We start from the raw sequence: 20700 nt of genomic DNA, 5'->3' as shown, positions 1-20700 counted from the left end.
ATATTCTCTTCATCTTTTGTGTTTGAATGTATTTATTTATTTGAAAACATAGAGAAACTCTAGTTTTTTCCTGGTCAAGGGTTATATCTAAATACATAAGTGAAAGAACAACTTCCTTCTTTGCCTAAGCCAGGAACATGCTCCCAAGTTTATTTCTCAGTATGTGAGCACAGGACAGGTTTTGCATCCCCAGGGTCAGCTCTGCTGGATACTCAGCCTGTGTCCATAGCCCGGCCCCGTGCTGCCGCAGCACAGAGGATTCCTGACCCTTTGTGAGCCAGGAGCATCGCGGGCCGTGCCGGGCACGCCACAGGCGCAGCCCCTGGCGTGCAGGCAGGGCGGCTGCCGCAGGGCTGGCGCTGGAGGCTCTTCTGGGGGTCAGGAGGCCACCCTGCAGCGTTCCGAGTCAGGTCGCAGGGACTGGCCCCGGGCACGGCGTGGAGTGGTTTGGGAGAGCTCCCAAAGCACATCTTCCGCTTTTCTTCCCCTCTTGGCAGCAATCCCGTCCGCCAGCTCCCGACATCAGCTAAACTACGTGGAGGGGGAAGGGAGGGGGACCTCGAGCGGTGCCAGAACGCCCCCATGTTCACGGACACCGAGAGGGAATAGGGCACGGGAAGGGACGGGATAGGAGCTTTCCTCAGAGCTGGGAGCAGGCCCAGGGCGGGCGGGGGGCGAGGTGCGAGGCTGTCTGAGGCCCAAGATGTCCTCTGGCAGTGACAGGCGATATCCGGGGCCGTGAAGACAGGACTACAATTCCAGGGGAGATGACAGCGAGGGAAGTTGCTGGGGCTGGAGCAGGAGGGCTCAGAGGCGGGGGCAGGTGGATGCATGGCCCTGCCGAGAAGGACTAACCGGGAATGCAATCCCCACCGGCCGGAGGAGGGACGTGGGCTTGGTGACTAAACTTCTTGTAAAAAGGGGTGGAGAAAGGAAAGGGAGGGACAAGAAGCGAGGAAAAAAAAAAAAAAAAACAAGCCGTGTATGTCAAGGCTGAGGAAATGCTGTGGGAACTACAGCCAGGCGCTTTTTTTTTTTTTTTCTTTCTCTTCTTCTTCTTCTCTCTTCTCCCCTCGTGTAGCTGAGAGGAGGAAGGAAAAGAAGAAAGAGAAGTAGTCAGCTCAAATGTGCCTCGCTGCGCTGCCGGGGCGCGGGGGCTTGGCTGGAAGGATCTAGTTTCCCTTCGGCGGCAGGAGGAGGAGGAGGCAGAGACGGACAGCCAGACATGCCCGTCCCGTCAGGAGGCTGCTGGCTCCTTCTCCTGTGCCTCGCTGCCGCTGGCAAACAGGTAAGGCTGGGAGCCCTAGGCGGAGGGGGAGGTGGGTGCCGCATCCCTCATCCATCCCGCAGGGTTGGGGTTTGCCCGTCCCGCTGCTCGGGACAATCGGCGGGACGGAGCATCCCGCGGGGCTGGGCAGAGCGGCTTCGCCTGCCTTGCCCCCCGCTCTGCTTGTTTGGGTTTTGGTTTTGTTTTTGTCCCAGCAACTCATAAGCTTCTCTCGCTTCTGAAAAATCAAAGTAGTCCAAACCCAAAGTTGCAAAGGAAGCCAGGGGATCTGCGGGGAAAAAAAGCAGCCTGCTTCTGCCCAGGGCAGGGTGTGAGAAACCAGAAAATATTTGCAGTGAGGTTGTTGAGGGATATGATTTGCATGTAGAGTTAAAATAAGGCAGACTCCACCCTACCGAACAGATTTATTCGAGAGAGCGTGGGCACACTTGTCCCTCCGGCGAGGGACGCGGGGTTTTCGCAGCCCAGGTTCAGCTTCCCGGCTTCCCCACCGGGATGAGTCCCCTCACGCTCTGGCCATCCCAAATGTTGACAGCCTCGGGACGTGGGACGGCCTTTTGACCCCAGCTCCACGAGTGGGAGGCTGAGGCTCGGAGCGGCCGCATAGCTCGCTTGGAGGTTGATGTGCTGCTCATGGCAGAGCCAGGAACCCGAGCCTGGTGCCAGGTCAGCCGCCCCAAAGGGCAGCCCTTTCCTCTGATGGGCTTTGGCTCTGTGGTTGTTTGCAAACACAGCGTGCTCTGGTCGCAGTTCTGCGCGATGCCAGGTGGCTGCTGGTCAGCGTGGTACACTTGGGATCGTGGCTGGTCTTCCCCTGCTGTCGGAAAGACCATTTGCTACAGCCAGCTCTTGCTCAGCCTTGTGAATGGCGTACATCGTGTTTCCTCCAGCTGTTTACGTCGGCAGAAGCTTGCTTTGCTCTTTCTAGTTATACAGATTTAGAATTCTCCCTTCTCCCTTCTGGTTATTTAGACCTTTCTAGACTGGCAGGATTTACAAATACCGTGCTGCCCTTTATTTGCACTTTATTTCCTCCAATAATCAATGTGTGGTAGCCTCGCTGCCATCTGTATTTTTTTCATCTGAACTTCTGGTATTTTTCTGTGTCTCATTATTCTTGATAAATTATGTAACTTAAAGTGCTTCCCTCAACATGAGGCTGTAACTAGGCCATGGCTGGGTTCCCTGAGAGCAAGGTGCAGCTTCAAGAAAAAAAAAAGATAAAAAACCCAAACCAAAACAGAAAACCCTCTGCTGTCTACAGCTTACAATTTAATGTCTGACCGCACAGTCCTGAGAGCCCTTCCTTTGGATCCCTGGTCCTAAATATGTTGCCTAAAACCACAGAGGCCTTTTTTTCCCCCTCTAAAACATACGTTTCATTTTGTCCACCCTCACTCTCAGGCTTCTCTCAAATCGCTGCTTTCCAGGTGTCCTCCATATGTATGTGAATGAGCCTGTAAATTTCAAAAGTGACTTCTACATCACTTTCAGATGGTTTGTCCTATCCCTCTGTATCCTCTCTGTCTCTTTTTTTCCTGCTCTGGTGCTTAGGACTGATCAGTGCAGAAGGAAGAGCAGACCTCAAGTCTCTTTGTGCCTTTAGGTCACTAGCCTGCTTCCTTCTGGAGTCATTTGGGTTTAGTGCAATTTTTCCCTTTGGAATATCCTCATTTCCTGGAACTGGCTAAGCTTTTGACCAAACCTTAGAAGTTCAGATTTCCATGGTACAGCTCCCAGAATGTTTCAGGTACCCTGATGTAGGAGCCAGAGCCCCCCATCATTTCTCACCTCTTGATTCATAACCTTTCACAGGACACAGAACAAGGAACTTGTATTTATTTTGGGCTGATATGTAAAATCTTTCCACTGCATCCAACACGTGCTTTATTCTGAGTCTGTGTTTGTTCAGGGTGCAACTTTGCATCACCATTACTTTGGGCAAGTAGCACAAAACTGTAGGAAGCTCTAGGAAAGCTGTAGTGTAAGAATAAGAATAAAACATAATTTGTCAAAGAGCCCATTTATTTCATATTCTACCTTCAGTGGGGAGCAGAACCTAGAAGGATGTGAAAGGCAAGCTTAGAGAGGTGCTGCTCTGGAACAACTTTTCATTTTCTCCTTTGTCTGACTGATCTGAGCAGTGGTTTCTTAGAAGAGTGAGATGCTTTCTGATGGAACAAATGTGAGAATACCTGTGGGAGGGTTGAAGCTTTTCCGATGCATTTGTGTTAGTTTAGACTGGTTAATAGGGTGGAATAACGCTCAGTGATATTTGCAATGTATTTCCTGCAAAGAATGAGAAGCATTTGGAAATGTGAGTTATTGCATATTCACTCATAATTCTGCTGAGAATAGACATGATCATTGTCATCATTTTCACCAAAGAGGAAATGGGAACAGAGAATTCGTGACTTGCTCTAGGTCACACACTGAGCGTGGAACAGAACTTCTGGGAGCAGAGCTCAGCCCTGCTTATCTTGTGCTTCAGCCACAAGATGATCTTTACAAGTGATTCATTTTGGGCACCTGTAAGAGATATTTTGCTTTCTGGGGCATGATCTGCTCAGCTTCTTTGCACAGAATAGTCACATCCCTTTCCTTGCTTAACACCAGTAAAGAGTATCAGTGCTACTGTCAGATGGGAGCTAAAGTCTTTGAGAATGTGCATTTGCAAATGTGCAATAAATTAGTTGCACCATAGATTCATCTCCCCTTTTGTGGCATGGGATGGGTTCTTCCACTACTCTATAACGTTTACTTCATAGATAAAGTTTGCTCATTGCAAGCATTTGGAATTCTTTGCAATATAGAAAAGTTTTGGCGAAAATACAGATTTTTCTCTAACTTCCTAAAATGCACAGACTGTATGATGAGAGGGGGGAGAAAGAGTGTAACAATGACTATACTGTGCTACACCATGGGCTTTCCTGGTCCATTATTCCTGCTCTGATCAGGGCCAAAGCAATCATTCAGTAGAGCAAAAGTTCTACAGCATCTAAACTCCTGGATTTATTCTGCCGTTAATAGCATGGGCTTCAAAACTACTGTAATTCAATTAGTTCATTTGTAGAAATTCCCTTGCAGCAATGGCTCCCTTTAGGAGCACTGGCAAGCCTCTAATTGCTTTGCAGTTTCCCCCAGAACATGTGAAAAATCTTACAGCACCTCATATCAACAGAATATAATGTATGCAAATCTACATCAACCCACAATTTAAGAAATCTGTCCCACTTCTCTTTTCATGTTAAGCATCATCTGCCTGATGTAATTTCTTCTTTCCCACCGAAAGGACCAAAACAAACCTTTACCACATTTCACGAGTTGATAGAATTCAAAGCTTATCAGACATCTCGAGGGTACTGACCGATGTCATCGACTTTCTTCATATTGTGCCAGAAGGAAAAAAAAAACAACAAAGAAGCAGGTCAAGCAGAAAGATTGACTGCATCCCTAAGGATCTTTTTTTGTTTCTATTGCCCGTTACTGTCTATTACCCTTAAGTTCAGAAAAGTGGGATGTAACTTGACAGCTGGGCAAGAGCCAGTGCAAATGGTAAAAGGAATGCATGCCTAGCTACGACATAGAAAATCATAGAAACCTCAAAATGGTGCCCTCTAGCATTTATACCTTAACACTATTTAGAGGAATCATACTTGAGTCACTTTGCTACGTTTATCCATCTGTCCCTAGGAGTTCAAGTGGTGAAAGACTCTCCTGTAATAAGTACATGCGTAAGTGCAAGGAAAAAGCAATGCTTGCTGCAAGGCTGTCCTGCTTCTCCCTGCCTGCTTCCTCTCTGTATGACCAGGTCTCCAGGAAGTCTTTGTGGTGACCAGAGCCAGGAGGGTTCCTGCCACCACATGCTGTGACCACAGAATTCAGATCTCCCTCCATCTTGCTCTCTCTGCTGCAAGGGGCTGCTCTGCAGCAAAGGCTGCTGGACACTTGGAGGAGATGGTTGCTTCAAGATCTGGTTTAGCTTACACGGGAGGGAAGAGGAAAACAGAGATAGCTGGTTCACCATGTCGTCAGCTGCAGCTCTGCTCCTTGCATAGACTGTCTCCCTCCTTTCCATGGAAACTTAACTTTCAGGGCAGCACTGGCTTCTGCTGCAGCCACTCATGCCTTTTTTTAAGGAGGATACCTTGGCTGGCGTTGCTGCATGGAGAAGCAGCTGCTCTGAGAATGGCTCATTATTGCTGAAAATGCAAAGGCAAATATTTGTGTGTTATAAATGAAAGATAAAAATTAAGTGATGTTTAACCAGGTTGCACTCTGGACTTGAGTAGGCCTTGGTCTGTGCAACACAATAGCCTACCTGCAAGAACTTGCCCCTTTTTATGACTTACTCGTCTTTGAAAATGGTCCAAAGTTCATGTAGAAGAAGAAAAACTCCACAAGCAGCAATGGCTGAAAGTCACAAGGTGGGCTACAGGTGGGAATCTGGCTGCATGGCACTCAGGGCAGCCTGCTGTTGTGCCTGCCCTGTAGGAGCAGGACTTGATGTGCTGCTTTGGCACTGAGGAAAGCAGGTTTCCTGATTTGTCCCTGTCTCTGTGTCACCGCAGCGTGCTGTATTTGTGATGGGGTGCCTTCTGGAGGGCTCAGCACTGCACAGGAGAAGCAATGCTGATATCACCCTGGCACTGCAGGACATCCTGGTTTGTGTCTCATACCTCTGTAGCCACCTTAGCTGCTTTGTCCAGGGCTTCTGATGATTACCTCTTCTGTTTGCCTTCTCAGGGTGTGAGTTCTCTGGGCATGGCTTTCTTTGGTGTTTGTGCAGTGCCCGGGATGTCCTGGCTGCAAACGAAGCCAGAGTCATTAATCACTTTGGGATAGCGCCCCATCTGTTTCCCACCAAAGTCACAGGGAGGTCTGCCCGCGCAGGCCCGGGAAGGGAGTGGATACGACCCTGGCCGGATGCCACAGCTTAGGCTGCAGCATCCAGCCCTCACCCCTGTTCTCTGGATCTTCTGCCCAGGACCCCAGCAGCATCCCCACGGCAGAGGCACATTTCCCACACCTCTTGGCCAGATGTGTTTGTGCTGCCTCCCTGCAGCATTCCCAAAGGAGTGGCTAGAGCAGGGGCTCTGGCAGGAGATAGCAGCACAGTGGGCAGGCAGAGAGCTGAGACCTAGGGTCGCCTCTCGGCCTCTGCAGAACCCTCTGGCTGCCTCTCCTCTTAAAATCTAGATAAAAGAAACCAGGAAAGGCTGTGTTTTGATAAAAGAGCCAAGCTGGCTGGTTTAATCCACCCTGCAAGAGCCAATTAGCCAAGGAGGGGGAAAAAAATGAGGTCATTCACCCTCACCACTTTGTGGCTACTCCAAAAGAAAAAAAAAGTATATAGGGTCTGTTCAAGAATGACAAAGAACAACATTTGTGACTGCAGATGGGTGCAGAATATATTTAGTCAGTGGTCAAAGTGGAGGGAAAAGAAAAGAATCTTGCATGGAAATAAAAATACTGTGAAGTTTTGTTAGGCAACCCATTAATCTGGAATGCAGAAATACAGATAGGGAAAAATGTGCAACTATGTTCATGTGAAGTCCTAAAATTGCTTATGTAGCACACAAGGAAATCTATTTCGAGTGCATTATTTTGCCACAGCGAAGAGTTTTGCCTTATGAGCAACATATTCTTCAGTAACTTTGCATCGTTTGGTAGCAAGGATGAGATAGTTCCTTTAATTTGATCTCACAGGAAGAAAAGCTCTCCCCTGCAATACCACATGTTGTAAAACAGCCTGCTTATGGAAAGCAGCCAGAGCCTCTTCAAATCAGGGAAGAATATTTCCATAGACACTGCTGGACACAGTCACCGGCAGAGCTGGTTCCTCATGATGACACTTAAGGAGTGAACTAATCAATTCTCAGCCCAGTTCTGAGCCCTTTATTAAAGGCAGCAATTCCTTCACAACGGAGAAGGTGCAGACACAGTCATGCAATCCTCCCTCTAACTCACACGGGAGCAGAATGGTCTGTGGGTGTTGCATGCATCCCCCAGACAGCCATCACCCCAAGCAAAGGCTGCAGCCCCACCACTGCCCTTCATGTTTCTGCCTGCAGAGTATTCTGCAGTTGTTCCACAGTCAATGCTAAAATCCAGGAGAGGGAAGCCAAAGCAGAGCATCAGGTGGTGAAAACAAGCTTCCTCTCTTCTACAAGCTTTCTCATTCTGCCCAGCAGCTCAGCTAGGACCGTGGGATCTCGCCTTGCCTGGTAAGAGATTACTATGTTACATTCCACCCTGAGGGCATGCTTGAAGAAAAAGGTACATAAATATAGAGATTTTAAGCATAGAAAGGCCCCATTGGACTTCTAATCTGGCATCCAGACCAAGAAATTTGTCGTGGTCATTTCTTCATTAAGACTCAGCTTCAGCTGATGAAGCATAGGAAAATGATCTGCTGAACTAAAATGCAAGAGGATCATGCTCCTCCTAAATCACTGTGGCTTCTTTTCTTTTTTTTTTTTTTTTTTTTTTTTTTTTTAATTAAGCATGAATGAGTGCAGGGTTACTCATGATGAGTCATTGAGCCTGTACCTGGAGTGGTAAGGCTACTAAACTTTCCTTTGGAGCATTGCTCTCACACCTGTTTAATCTAGAAGAGATTTGCCTCTGCAGGTCTTACCACAAGCACACCTAGGTATTTTCAGTCTTTATTTCTGCTTGTTATGGACTGTTGGTCTTGCTGTCAAGCCTTTTTGTTAAATATTTTGGTTTTGTTAGCTTTTGGGTTCTTATTCTCTGATTCACCTTCAGAGCATTCTGCCTAGTAGCTGTTAGTCTTTGAATTGCTGTGGCTGTGGGGGTTCGTAGGTTAAAGCATGAGGTTTTGCAGCAAAAGTGCAGGCAATGTGCAGGCACTGCTGACTGCCCAGGCAGCGAAAATGTTAAGTGTGCCCCTCTGGCTGCCGTGTGGAAATGACTTTGTCTCTGAATGACAAATGTTGTGCACGTGATGGCAAATCTTCAACCTGTAGAAGCAGGCTGGCTGATTCACAGCTTCAGTCAGTCACTGTTTCAGCCCTGCCATCTCTCACCTCCATCATCTCCCATCTGATATATCTGATATATCTGATATATATCTGATCTGAACCTGAGGTTCCTGTCTGCCTGCCCCTGCCCCACCGTGAGAGCTGTCAGTGTAGCACTTCTCCTTTGCATAGCTGCTGGCCAGAAATAGCTCTGGTGGGCTCGAGATTGAGGAATGCTCCTTCCCACCAGTGGAGCAGCACCAGTTGCTCAGGTGTTTGCTTTTGGCTGCACGCTGGAACAGAGGGACAAGGGGAATAGGCAGGACAGAACTTCTGCCACCATTTGCCCAAGTCCTGGCCATACCTTACAGTTTTTTCTTCACCTCTTCATTATTGATTTTATCCCTCGTGCTCTTTCTGGCCTCTTCAGGCATTCAGGCTCTAGCAGGGTTTTAAGGACCTATTTTTAAAAGTGAAATAATATTTAGTTTAAGCTGTTGCCATTTCCCGGCTCTATTTTACCACGTGGTAGTGGTAGTTCTGTGATGTGGTTTACTGGTCACTGGAAAGTTGACATCACCAAAAGCATTTCATTCACAGTCTAAGATTTTTGTGATGAATTACAGGCCTGCAAGCAAATAACTGGAATTGCAAAGCTGTGACTTGGGTGTTGCTTTGATTTAATTTTTATCGACAGTGAAGACTGTCCATGAAGGAACTGTTGCATGCAATGTGATTATGATTAAGTCTGTAACACAGGACTCCTCTTTCCCTTGTATACCCACAACTGTAAAATTTTCCAGAGTTGTTACTATTATGTGCCTCAACAGAGTGCCTGGGAGCACTAGCCACAGAGCAGCGCCCATCAACAACCAGATTCTATTTTTACTTTTAAATGATTTTTTAGTCAAGCCTCTGAAACTGGCAATGGGGTGAAGAAATCTGGGGTCTGGTTGGCCGTACTGCTGACCCAAATCAGGTAGGAGGCTACAAGGCTGTGGGCACAGTTGGTACCTCTGAGGAGAGAGGCAGTGGCTCATATTTGAAGAAGCAGCAGCAGACGACTGCAGAGACCATCTTATCTGTGCTTGCAGGGGGTTCTTCAGGAAATATTGCTCAAAGCTTATTCCTGTTGATAAAGGCTAATAAAGTCCCAAATCCACAGATTTTTTTGTTTTATAGCAGGCAAGTCTAAGGACCTCAAAAGCAAGTGGCTTGAATTAACCTGGGCTCCAGAGCATAAAGAAGTGATGTGTGCAAAGCAGGACAGACCGTAGTTTGCTTTCCCATAGGTACATTGATGCTGTAATAATAAATGGAGAAAAAAATGTGCTTTGTTCAGTGAAATGATGACAGATGACTTGAATACTCTCCAGAAACAACTACACTGATCAAGAAGGTGTCTTAAAAGACAGTTACCCCTTGACGTGTCTCTTTACATCTCAATTTTTGCAAAACTGAGATTATCGCTAATGAGCAATCCTCATTGAGGCCTCAGGTTCTTGTTCAGAAGTGTCATGGGAAAAAGACTGTGGAAACCCCCGACCTTGTTCTTCCAGATTTTTTTTAAAGGAAAGAGGCCCATGCAACTCTATCTTTTCTGAAATGTGAAGAGCAAGAAGAGTAATTTTAGCATCCATGACACACAGCTTCTGCTGCCCTCTGATTGCTCAAGGGCACAAAGAACAAATACTTGCTTAAGCCTGAGGACAGGAATCTGAATGCTGCTGGTTCTCCCCTTCAGAAGCACCTGTGTGCGTGGTTTTTTTAAGGTGTGAGTAACACAGTGATGCTTTGTAGTGCTGTCATCGATGTTCTCCAAACCTAAAAGCACAAGCACACTCTTGCTTAGTGTCCTTTTCAACAAATAAGCAAGAAAAAACCCAAACCCAAAGCTGAAAAGTCTGCCTGCAGCTCAACACCAAAACACAAGTTTTCTGCAAACCTTGATGTAAGCATACCTGTTTTTCCAAATAAGTCCATTGTGATAATCATGTGCTTGAAGGTAAGCAGGTGTTGGTGTGCTTTACCAAAGTGGATCTGCCAAGCCTGGAGGAGGTTTGTCTTTTTCCCCCCAGCTTCTTCCCCTGTTGGATATACTTGTCCTGAAGTAATATTTATCAAATAGGAAAGCTGCCTGTTTTTTTAGGAACTGGTGCAAATCTGGGTGCTTTGCACACTTTTGAAGTGACAAATTAAACTTACACAGGATACCTAGAGCTCTCTGAAGCACTTATTTGCACATGGTGGTGGGTTTTAATGAGCAGCTTGATCAACAGTGAGACCACTAAAGGAATGACCAGGTTGGGTTTTATCTCATTTAAGCTCTTCAGAGGAAGTTGGCACTTTCTCTCTCTAGATAAGAGTTTGGTGGTGTCCAAATCACTCTGACCCACAGGCCAGCATCTGAGGAGAGGAAGGATGTTCCAGGGGTTACGGAGCAAACTTGAGCCTTGGGAGACTTGGTTTGGTTTCCTGTCACCTCTGTAAAGCCAGATGGCCTCCTGGTACAAGTTCCTCATCTGCAAATGAATTGCACTTCCCCATGTCTCATGAAGGACACATTGGCAGGAATGTGCTGGTGATGGTGAAGTATCAGGTCATTGTGCTGCCAGCAGCACAAGTACTTCTCAATCCTCCAAAGGAAGTTAATGTACAGCTTGAGACACAAGTCTGCCTGGCAGAGGGATTAACACGGGATAGCCTAACATCAACAGAGCTGTGTTAGCAAAAAGTCTTGAGTTTGGCTCCCACCATAAGAAAACTCCCGGTTGCTCTGTTTGCCCTTCCTGTCCACTCTTTCCCCAGCTTTCATGCTCGGCAGGTCCAGCCAGTTCATACCAGGCTAGAATCCCTCACCTTCATAGGGGGTTAGCCCATGGGTGCTGAGAGCCTTGTGTTTGCACCATTGGGCGTAAATCAAAAGAAGGAGTACTGCAGCTTTATGAATGCCTTTTCTTGTGTGAAAAGGGGAAGGACACTGACGCAGAGGAGGCTGCTTATTGACACAGAGCATAGGTTAGTGCAGCTATGAGCTATTCCATAACAATAGCCTTCATCGTGTCCCAAAGTCTAGTGGTATAAAACAATGTCCAAAAGGTGGCTGAACAATTAGCCTGCTCCCTTCATCTTGGTTCCAGGGCCCTGCTGCTTCTCCTCAGGCTGAGTTGTGGAATTACTCCAGACCCTTTAGATGAATGCTTCTTAGCAGATTTGCATATCCTTCCGTAAAAAGGATGACTTTGCCCTTGTTTGACACTTCAGTAATTTTTTTTAGTCTTTTTGCCTAAAGAGGAACTATTAAACAGGGGCAAACGAGGAAGGAGAGGACATTCTGTAACAAAAAGCAAGTGACTGGACCTGCTTTTGGGGTCACCACGACTTTCACCTTTGCGGATGGCTGGTTAGAGAATCAGTTGCTCAAGACACTCTTTGTGCTTGGTTCCACATCATCACCTCAACCCTTTGCTGGATATTTCAGTGTTTTAGCCTGAAGTGCATTACAGAAAATGAGCTCTTTCAAGTATAGGGGTCACTGAGCTGTGTCACTGCTCAGCTGCCAGGCTGGCCCAGCTTTCCTTTTCCTAGATTGCCTCTTCCCTCACCAGCGCTGGCTGTTGTCCTGTGCTCCTCCTTGGAGATGCTGTGTAAATAGGGAAGGCAGTGTTTGTTCCAAAAATGCATTATCTAATCGCAGGAAAGGTACTGCTAATGAATGCAAAGAAAGAGAAATAATAAGAGAAATAAGAGAAAGGAAATAATGAGACAACAGAACACTAGACTCCTAATTTGACCCAGGATTGTTGTGATGGTAAAAAAAAAGGCTGTAAGTTGTTTATACCCTGCAAAAGAAAGACCTCTGACTTGTGCTACTTTTTCTGTTCCAGACACAGCTAGCACAGTTTTGAGAAACACAAGTCATGCAGCAAACTATGGCTCAAACTCCAAGCCAACAGGTGGTATTTAAAAAAAAAAAATCTCAATCTTTTTTGGCCATCTTTAATATACAAGACCCTTCCCAGCCTTAGAAGAGGTCAGGGTGCTTAGGGAAATCTATTTATTTTTAAAGAAGTTGCTATTGCTTAAACTAGAAAAGGAGGAAAGAGAAGATGTAAAGACTTGGAAGAAACAAGAGGAAAGTGCTAAGTAGAGGAATGGGAACCAGCACCAGCAGGCACAGGGTTGTCATGTGCTATTAGACAGCAAAAGCTCCCTTTAAACAGCAGCAGGAGCTTTATTGCAGCTCTGTCCAAGTAAATGCAGTTTTCAGGGCTGTATCCAAGAGTGAAGAATTCCTTGCAATGGGTTCAATTTTGAATCACCTTATCTAATTTCAAGATCAATGACTGGTTGTGAGGTGTTGAGTTTGCCTCGAGGACTCTGGGCTGCCAGAGCAGGGTCAGTGATGGGCTGGGAGCAATGCTTGGCTGGCCAGGATCCCCGGCACAAGCCATGCCCTGAAGCCTGGGCTCCGGGTGGGACTGCTGTGTATAGGCAGCTGAGAGCTGGGAGAGGATGCAAAGGCCCATGAGGGCCAGAGGCAGCTCTGCTGCCCATTTTGCAGATGCCCTGTCATGTACCTATTTCAGATGGGTGGGGGGGAAAGGAGGTGGTTTGTGTGGGTTTGTGCTGGTTTTCCTTTGCTTTTTTTGAGACACAAAATGGTGTTGGCTTAATTGCATCACCTTTCTGGATGGCTGCTTCTGTTCCATGAGACCACCTCTGCAGGACACAGTGGGAGCCATAAAAAGTTGCAAAATTTAAGTCCACTATTTTATGGGACTAGCCAGGAGCATTTAGTATCCCAGTGGGAAGCTGGGAACTTCTTCTTTTTCAGGAATATAAATCATTCACTTTTCTTGTTTGCTTAATGCTGTACATTAAAACTGGCAGTTTCCCAGATCTTGATCTAATTTCTGTGGAAGAGACTACAGAGATATCTCTATGCCTTTTTTTTTGTCTTTACAATTGTTTTAAAGATGTAGATTTTAAATAAAAGGGTACTGTAAGAAAAGGTTATGTAGCAGGCTAAAAGTTCATGACAAATTGCAAGATGGGTTATTTATTTGTCACCTGGCTCTATTAAAAGTCCCTGTGTGTACAGCATCAAGTACATACCCTTAGCATGTCTACAAAGCCCCTTTGATGTCACAAATGTTGGGTAAGTTTTATTGCTTGACTTTCCACAATGCTGTACAGATGGAAAGTCTTCCTTGTCTCTGCCAGCACTAGGATTGGGTAGGTCTGAAGCTCTCCAGGTGTATTGGTTCTCATGTCCTCTCTTTGCTTCCCTGCTCCAGCTGTCACTACAAATCACTCCACCGTGTGAGAGCGAACAACACTATGAGTACTCTGGACGGTGCTGCAGGAAGTGTGAGCCAGGTATGTGAGCAGTGACTGGGTTGAGAGGGTGAGAGGCTCCTTAAGAGCTGCTCTTCGGGTCGCTGGTGAGGCAGTCAGCTCTTGTGACTGCTGATGGATTGGCACGTGCCCTGCAGGTGCCTGATCTCGAGTGCCTTCCAAGGGCAGGAGCGGTCCTGCTGGCCTGAGCAAAGGCCACAGCAGCTGTTTTGCTGGGATAGCACTTAACCACTGTGGGAGACAGAAAGCAGCTCGATTCTTGTGCTCCCAGGCTTTCCACTTCACAGATGTTTCAGTGCCACACTAAATGGAGACCAGATTGACAAATTAAAAAGGTGCAGGAAGAAAAGATTGTCCACAGCAGTGATAGCACCCAACCTCTTATTTTTCTCTAACCTCCTTAGACAGCTGCTCTGCAGCTTCCAGATGACCTACTTGTCCTTTTCTCAATCACAGGGAAGTATTTGTCTGCTAGATGCACTGCTACTTCTGATAGCATTTGCCAGCCATGTGGCCCAAACGAGTATATGGATGTCTGGAATGAAGAAGATAAATGCTTACTACATAAAATATGTGATCAAGGTGAGCTGTTCATACTGCAGAACCTTTTAATCCAAATTAGTGAAGCATGAAGACGGGAAAGTGGATCTAGGGAAGTTGCTTTGTTCAGGTGCCCAGCATTGAGCTTGCAGAAGAGCCTGGCAGAGAGGGAGGTCCCCAGGCAGCAGAGATCCTGTGCTATGCATGACTGCAGTCTCTGTACTGCTGATAGTGATTATCTTCACTGGGGCCATTCACCCCTGTGAGCTGATTTTAGAAGTCATTCTTTTGCTCAGCACGCTCTGCATCCACTTCCCCTAATATGTTTGTCTCACCCTTGCAAATGCTGTGTTTATTTTCTGCAAAAGCCACAAGGAAATGTATTGTTTAGGAGTGCAGTGGGTGAGGAGCCCTGTGCTGATAAAGGGTCTCCCGTGCTTCCTGAGAGACACTATTTCCTCTAACATGAATGGGTTTGCATCTGCCATTCAAGCAAAGCACGTAGGTAGAACAGGAGGTTCAGAAACTTGAGGCTTGTTATCAGAGAGATTTTTACTCTCATCTTCTTTCTCTCTTAGGGAAGGCCTTGAGAGAAGTGAACCCAGGGAACAGCACGTTCCAGCGGCAGTGTGCTTGTACGATGGGCTACCACTGGAACGAGGACTGCGACTGCTGTCAGCGAAATACCGTGTGTGCTCCTGGACTTGGAGTCAAGCCTCCTGGTAAGATACAGAAAGGGGGTGTACAGAGTGAAATGTCCAGCTCAGGCCTACTGGATGAGGCCAGCATCGTGTGGGTTGTGACATTAGAGAGGGACCTTCAGTCTCTCAGATAACTGTCAACAGAGGATGTGTGTCCGAGTTGTCATTACTACTGCATATAATCCTCCTGGACTATTCACATTTTGAAGGCTTCTGCCTCCATAGTTTAAATAGTATCTTGGCTCTAGTGACTTCTGCAAGATATCACGTGGACCTGGCAGTAGTTGCAAGGTGTCCAGTACATTTCTAATGTTTGCTGAGGTGTCTGACTGTGAGTCACTAGGTCTTGCATTGCTCCAGTATTCAGAGAAGCACTCTTTTTGGGGTTGTTTCTGAGGTCAGATTTGCAATCTGGTTTTGTGCAATGACTTGGCCATTTTTTAATGTTGCCAACAAGTCAAAAGTGATTAACACTTTTCAGGTAGCTCATGTATTCTGTTTTAGCAAGTATTCTGGCTTGGATGGCTAGTAGTGCAAAGGTTGATTACAGGCATTTAATTTACTCTTAAGTCTAATTAAAATAAGATGCAGGTGTTCTGTGGGTGGGAAACAGATAGTTAAGTTCAGAGCTAGAAACAGCTGCACCAGGCATAAGAAACCCCAAAAAAGCAGCAAGTAATACAGTAATGGAGGAAGAAATGCTTAATGTGTCTGGAGGACAGTTGCTGTTTTTTCTCCAGCCTAACAAAGCCTCATACAGCATTTTGTTTACTGTGGCTTCATAGAAGTGACAATACCAGTCAGCATCACTGTCTGTGACACAGCATCATCATGAGGGAATAAATAGAAGGGGAAAGATATAACAGCTGTGTGTTATTTTACAATAAATAACACAAATGGCTCCTGGTCATTTCTCATTTTGATCATGTAGAGAAGTGCTCAAGTGAGACTTTCCGGTACTTCATGGAACTGTCATTGCTGCCTTAACATAATGTAAGACCACGCTCTTTAAGAAAGCTTTTAGGGGGATTGTGGGGGAGAGGGGAGCAGGAGGATGGGGAGCATAGTCACCTTCCTCTTGCTTGGAAGGAACCCAGAGAAACTCATCTATGACATTTTTCCTTCCTACACACAGTGCAACAAGACAGGGACACAATGTGCATACCGTGTCCCAGAGGCTACTTCTCAAAGGTCTTTTCATCCACCGACGAGTGTAAATCCTGGACCAAGTAAGTCCCTGGGTGTTGTAAATGGACCACACCAGCCAGAAGACAGGGAGAAGCTTGAGCAAAAACATTTCTTAGTGGGGTGTTCCAGGCTTCCTGTAGAGCACACAGAGCATCAGTGTTGGCTGTGCAGTGATGAAGGCACTATTAGGCTAAAGCTTGAATTCTCCTTATAGGAGAACAAGAGAGAACAGTGACAACAGAACTGCTGAGCCAGAAATAAAGTATCTGAGGTTCTCAGGGGTGGAGAAACGTAGTATTTTACAACAGAAAGTACTGCTCTGCATAAGTGTAGGAGGCACAACAAGCTTCCTTGAGAGAACCTAGCCTCTTTGTCTTTCTTTTTTAGCTGTACAGCTCTAGGATTGGAAGAAAGTGTGCCTGGGACTGACAAGTCTGATGCAGTTTGTAAAGAACGGAAGATGCCTGAGCCATCAGAAGATGGTTTGTGTCCTCGTATGGATTGTCAGCAGGGAGGAGGAGGGATGTGATTACTAGAGGTTTGGGCTGGCTTACATCCATTCTCATTGTGGGTGGCTCTAGGGAGAGCAGCTGTAGACCAAGACAGTGCTTTTGGAAAATACCACCTTTGAAAATTGTTTCAGGCCTGGTGACTCCAGGTCCTATGTCCACTGTTAAGCAGGGTTTGACACCTCCCACTAAAACTGCATGGCAGCAGTGCTGTTATTAGCCATGTTATTCCCATGCCTCCATCACATTTACAGCTTGTTCATTTTTATGTGCTTTCCGCACAACCATTACATGTATAAAGACTAGCAGCTCCTCTTCTTGCTTATTTTATAGCAATGATTGAGTCTCAGCTTGATCCCTCCCAGATGTCCCTTCTTGCCCACTGTCCATTTCTTTCGTCAGTGTGGATATCATACCAAGGAGGTTGCTTGCCTGGCATGCAGTGATCCATCATAACCTGAGATAAAGGACAAATTTTTCCACCTTTATCTATAGTCTCCATGAAATGTATGTCCTCTGTCCCTGACTGAAATCAAGCTCAGCCCCGTGGCCTGCTGGCAGCTTGCAAGGGAACATTAAGAGAAGCCTGACCAGACAACATTGCTCTGTAACACCAAGATTCTGGTTTTTATGGAGATATCTTGGTACCAGGTACAAAGTGTGACTGCTTGTCACAGAAGTGCATGAGTGATAGAGTTACTCTTCTAATTATAGAAACTAAAGATCAAATAGGAAGGAAAAACAGCCCTCTCCTGTAGAAAAGCAGGTAAAATGAGCAACGATTGTCATACTGCTATGTGTTGATGGCACTATCTTTTCTACACCCTGCAGGAACAAACAGGATCTTATACGTATTGATTGTCATCTTGTTTTTTGTGACACTAATTGGCATTGTCGTCTTCATCGTATACTACAAGAAGAAGGGGAAAAAGCTGACAGGTACATCATAGCTAATGGTATTAATGAGTGTGACAACTGTGGCTCTCTGTGTGCTCTGATTTCAAGGGTAGCCAACAGATTAAGAAGCTCAGGAATTACACTGGAAGTTCTGTGCCATCTCTGTGTCTGTCCATATGGATATGCTTTATCCAGTCTAAAAATTCCTTTCCTCTAGGCAGGCAGTAGTTTACAGCGTATTACACTTGACCCATGGAGTGACCATCCTCAGGGCCGACATGACTGTGGTTGGAAGGAGGAGGGCTAGTGCTGGCAGTTTTCATAGCAGCCTGACTGCTCTGCAGCACCCAGCACAGCTGACCCCTTGGTCGAAGGGACAGATAGAAGTCCTGTCTTCTTCACCTTTCTTTCCCTCGCACCCAAAAACCTGCATCTGGACAGGTTAAAATACGGATTTCAAGACAAAGGTCTGATGTGTATTTGAGAATATGATGGAGACAATGTTTTCAGCTGAAAGCTGAAATTCTGATGAGGTATTGAAGAAATACTAGAAGGAAATATAATGAATAATTAAAGTAGAAAAAGAGAAAAATTCTAGCCAAAGGCATACTGGATAACAGTGGGATACTGAGTTTTTTATTAATAGGATGGAAATACCTTCACATTCCTCCACTTTCTGTTAAGCCCAGGGTCTCTTTAGTGAAGAACATACCTCTATTGTTCTGTTGATTTCAAATTTTTTCCTCTAAACATGAAAAGCTTTTTCCATCATTTCCTTTCCCAAGTCCAAGCAATTTATGAAAAATTTTGGGAGCAGTAGAAAGGACAACAGAATTCACTTCTTGTATACTTCTTGTATATTTCAGTCTGTGTTTTAGAAATAGGCTGCCTCTGCCACACTAAACATGGGTTATGCTAAATCTGGAATTTCTGGGATGGGCTGGAGGAAATGGTGACTCTGCTCACAAACCAAATACTTGCAATGCAGAGCAGGTTGGGGGGAATGCAATTTCTTTGACTTTTCTATTGCCCTGCTGCTCTGCAGTGACAGTCCCTCCTTACCTTCACATGGGGAATGCTGCTTCAGAGAATTGCTGGCTCCAGAAGAAGCCCTTCCTGCTTGGTGTGGGTACTGGTGCTAAATCAACATCAGAGCAACAGGGACATTGGTGGAACTTGGCAGTGGCTGCACAGCTGATCTATCTTCAGCCATGCAAAACTCTCCTAAACTTCATATGTACACGGGACTTGAGCCCTGCAAAGTCTCCCTAATTTATAAACACAAACCAATAATTGCTCACTGTGTCAGTTGTTGCCCTAAAGCATGTTGGACCTAAAGCTTTTCCTCAGGAGATACTCCAAAGAAATTGGAATGAATTTCCCCATTAAGCATGCCTTGATTAAGTAGACTATGCTATATTTGAATCTGCTATCCTGTGGTTTCAGTGGCTTACCGTCTTCTCTCCAGGCTTCTCACTCCTGTCTGGGAAGGGCCTTTGGGCCATCCATGTGACTTCTCTTGAAATAGACCATTTCTGCTGTGAGCGGGTCGTTGTTGGGCCAGTCATAGCTTGGTGTGACATATGACCAGGAAAGAAACCCCATTTGATGTGGAACACAGTTTAACCGTTGTCTATTTTAGGAGCTTGGAAACATTTGTTCCACAGAAATATATCCCTGTTCCAGTTACAATGAATACTCAGCTAGGCCAGTGCTGGGGCACTTGAACAGGCAGTAAAAACAGGCTTGCTGGTTTTATTTAATATGATATTGCGGGTTGTGAATGACTGTGGGTGTTTAGGTCTGTGGTTAACTTAAGTGCCTGCTATATGTTACAGCTGCTCTTTTGTTTTCCCTACAGCAGATCTACAGAACTGGGCTAATGAAGTGTGCAGCCAAATAAAAGGAACAAAGGTAAACTCAAAGATGGTAGCATTTACTCTTTGTTTTGTGTTTTCCTCGTGGCGTTCCTGACACCCCTTCTGAAGCAGACTTTATGGTAATCTTTGGCTCTGAGTTCCTCAAAAATTGCTCGCAGCTTTGGCTTTTTCAGTCTGGTTTTCTGTAAATGTGAGACATGTGAAATCACCATTCACAAATAGCTTCTGAACCTGCTCTCTGGTTTCAGCCAGTTTTAACAGAGATAAAGGTCTCGTGATTATTTAATATTTGTGACAAGAAAGTTAATCATGAGCCCACTGGTTGCTGAACACCTGAGCCTGCCTAGGAGAGAGCCTTTCTAAATCCTAAGTGCAGGAAAAGCTTCAGCTGAGTTTGCCCCTTGTTGCATACCAGAGTGCTCACAGGGAAGGAACCTGGATTTGGGTCATGCCAAAAATGCCAGGCATGCAAGGCATTAAACACAGAGCAGTCTGCTAAAGAAACCATTTGACTCCTTAATTTTAGGGAGGAAGAAATTCTGCTTGTGCATTCCAATATGAAATAAATAAGAGCTTTTGCTCCGGAAGAGCAGCCACATGCTTGAAACAGATGGTGGCACTGGTTCAAGTTCATGTGCACAGCCTGCTTAACACCCTGGATGTGGACTGACTTGTCCCAGGTGTCCTACCACCCCTTCTAGGAGCTGTGATGAGTTTAGCTGTTGAAAGACTCAAATTTCGTTGCTTAAAAGAAAAACCAAACATACCAAAAAAAACCACCTTTCTGACCAGGCAGTCTTTTGTCTCATAAGTCTTCATGCAACCTCCTGTCTTGGCAGTCACTCAGGTCCTCTGGGACAGAGGAGTGAATCAACAGCAATTAGCAGCTGGCAGCACTTACACTCTCTTTTCTATCCTGGAAGATCTTAACAGATGCTAGAAATTAAAGGTATCAGTTCCCAAACTCCCATCTTTAAAGCACAACTTGTACAAATGGAAGAAAACCCCTGAAGTATTTCCCAACCTTTTTTTTGGAGCTGCTGTCTAAAATATAGCTTTACTTTATCAAGTACTGTGAAACATTATGTCATGAGCCTTTCCATTTGTTGTCCTAACCTTTCAGGTTAATACAGCCTTGACTGTGTTTTCTTCTAGCTTGTCTCAGAACTTCTGAATCAGCCCAGGTTCTTCCTTCAGATATTACTTATATTAAAAATTCAGCCCTCAGTAAGGCCTTCACAGATCAATAGCCCTTCATACACATGGGCGTGTTTCCAAAACCTAATAAGAAGTTAGGTGGGTCTTACTAAAGGTCTATAAGGAACAGCAGAATCCAGCAACTCTTCTAGG

The 20700-nt window shown here is 45.7% G+C and overlaps 1 protein-coding gene across 2 annotated transcripts in view; it reads left to right on the top strand.

Moving 5' to 3' along the window:
- TNFRSF11A (TNF receptor superfamily member 11a) overlaps positions 1-20700 on the top strand; it is a 29087-nt gene continuing 8387 nt past the window's right edge. Inside the window, exons 1-8 of one of the 2 annotated variants that reach the window (XM_088170435.1) lie at positions 1-1288; positions 13575-13656; positions 14092-14217; positions 14754-14897; positions 16012-16105; positions 16452-16546; positions 17405-17512; positions 19335-19384. In XM_088170435.1, the coding sequence (XP_088026561.1) occupies positions 1226-1288; positions 13575-13656; positions 14092-14217; positions 14754-14897; positions 16012-16105; positions 16452-16546; positions 17405-17512; positions 19335-19384 (762 nt within the window). In that variant the 5' untranslated portion in view covers positions 1-1225. Of the gene's footprint in view, positions 1289-13574; positions 13657-14091; positions 14218-14753; positions 14898-16011; positions 16106-16451; positions 16547-17404; positions 17513-19331; positions 19385-20700 lie in introns of both variants that reach the window. The other variant, XM_014872424.2, reaches the window with a different exon arrangement.

This window comes from Sturnus vulgaris, chromosome 1 (assembly GCF_052056855.1).
Source record: "Sturnus vulgaris isolate bStuVul1 chromosome 1, bStuVul1.hap1, whole genome shotgun sequence".
Lineage (NCBI taxonomy): Eukaryota > Metazoa > Chordata > Aves > Passeriformes > Sturnidae > Sturnus > Sturnus vulgaris.
This window is presented reverse-complemented; position numbering and strand designations above follow the sequence as displayed.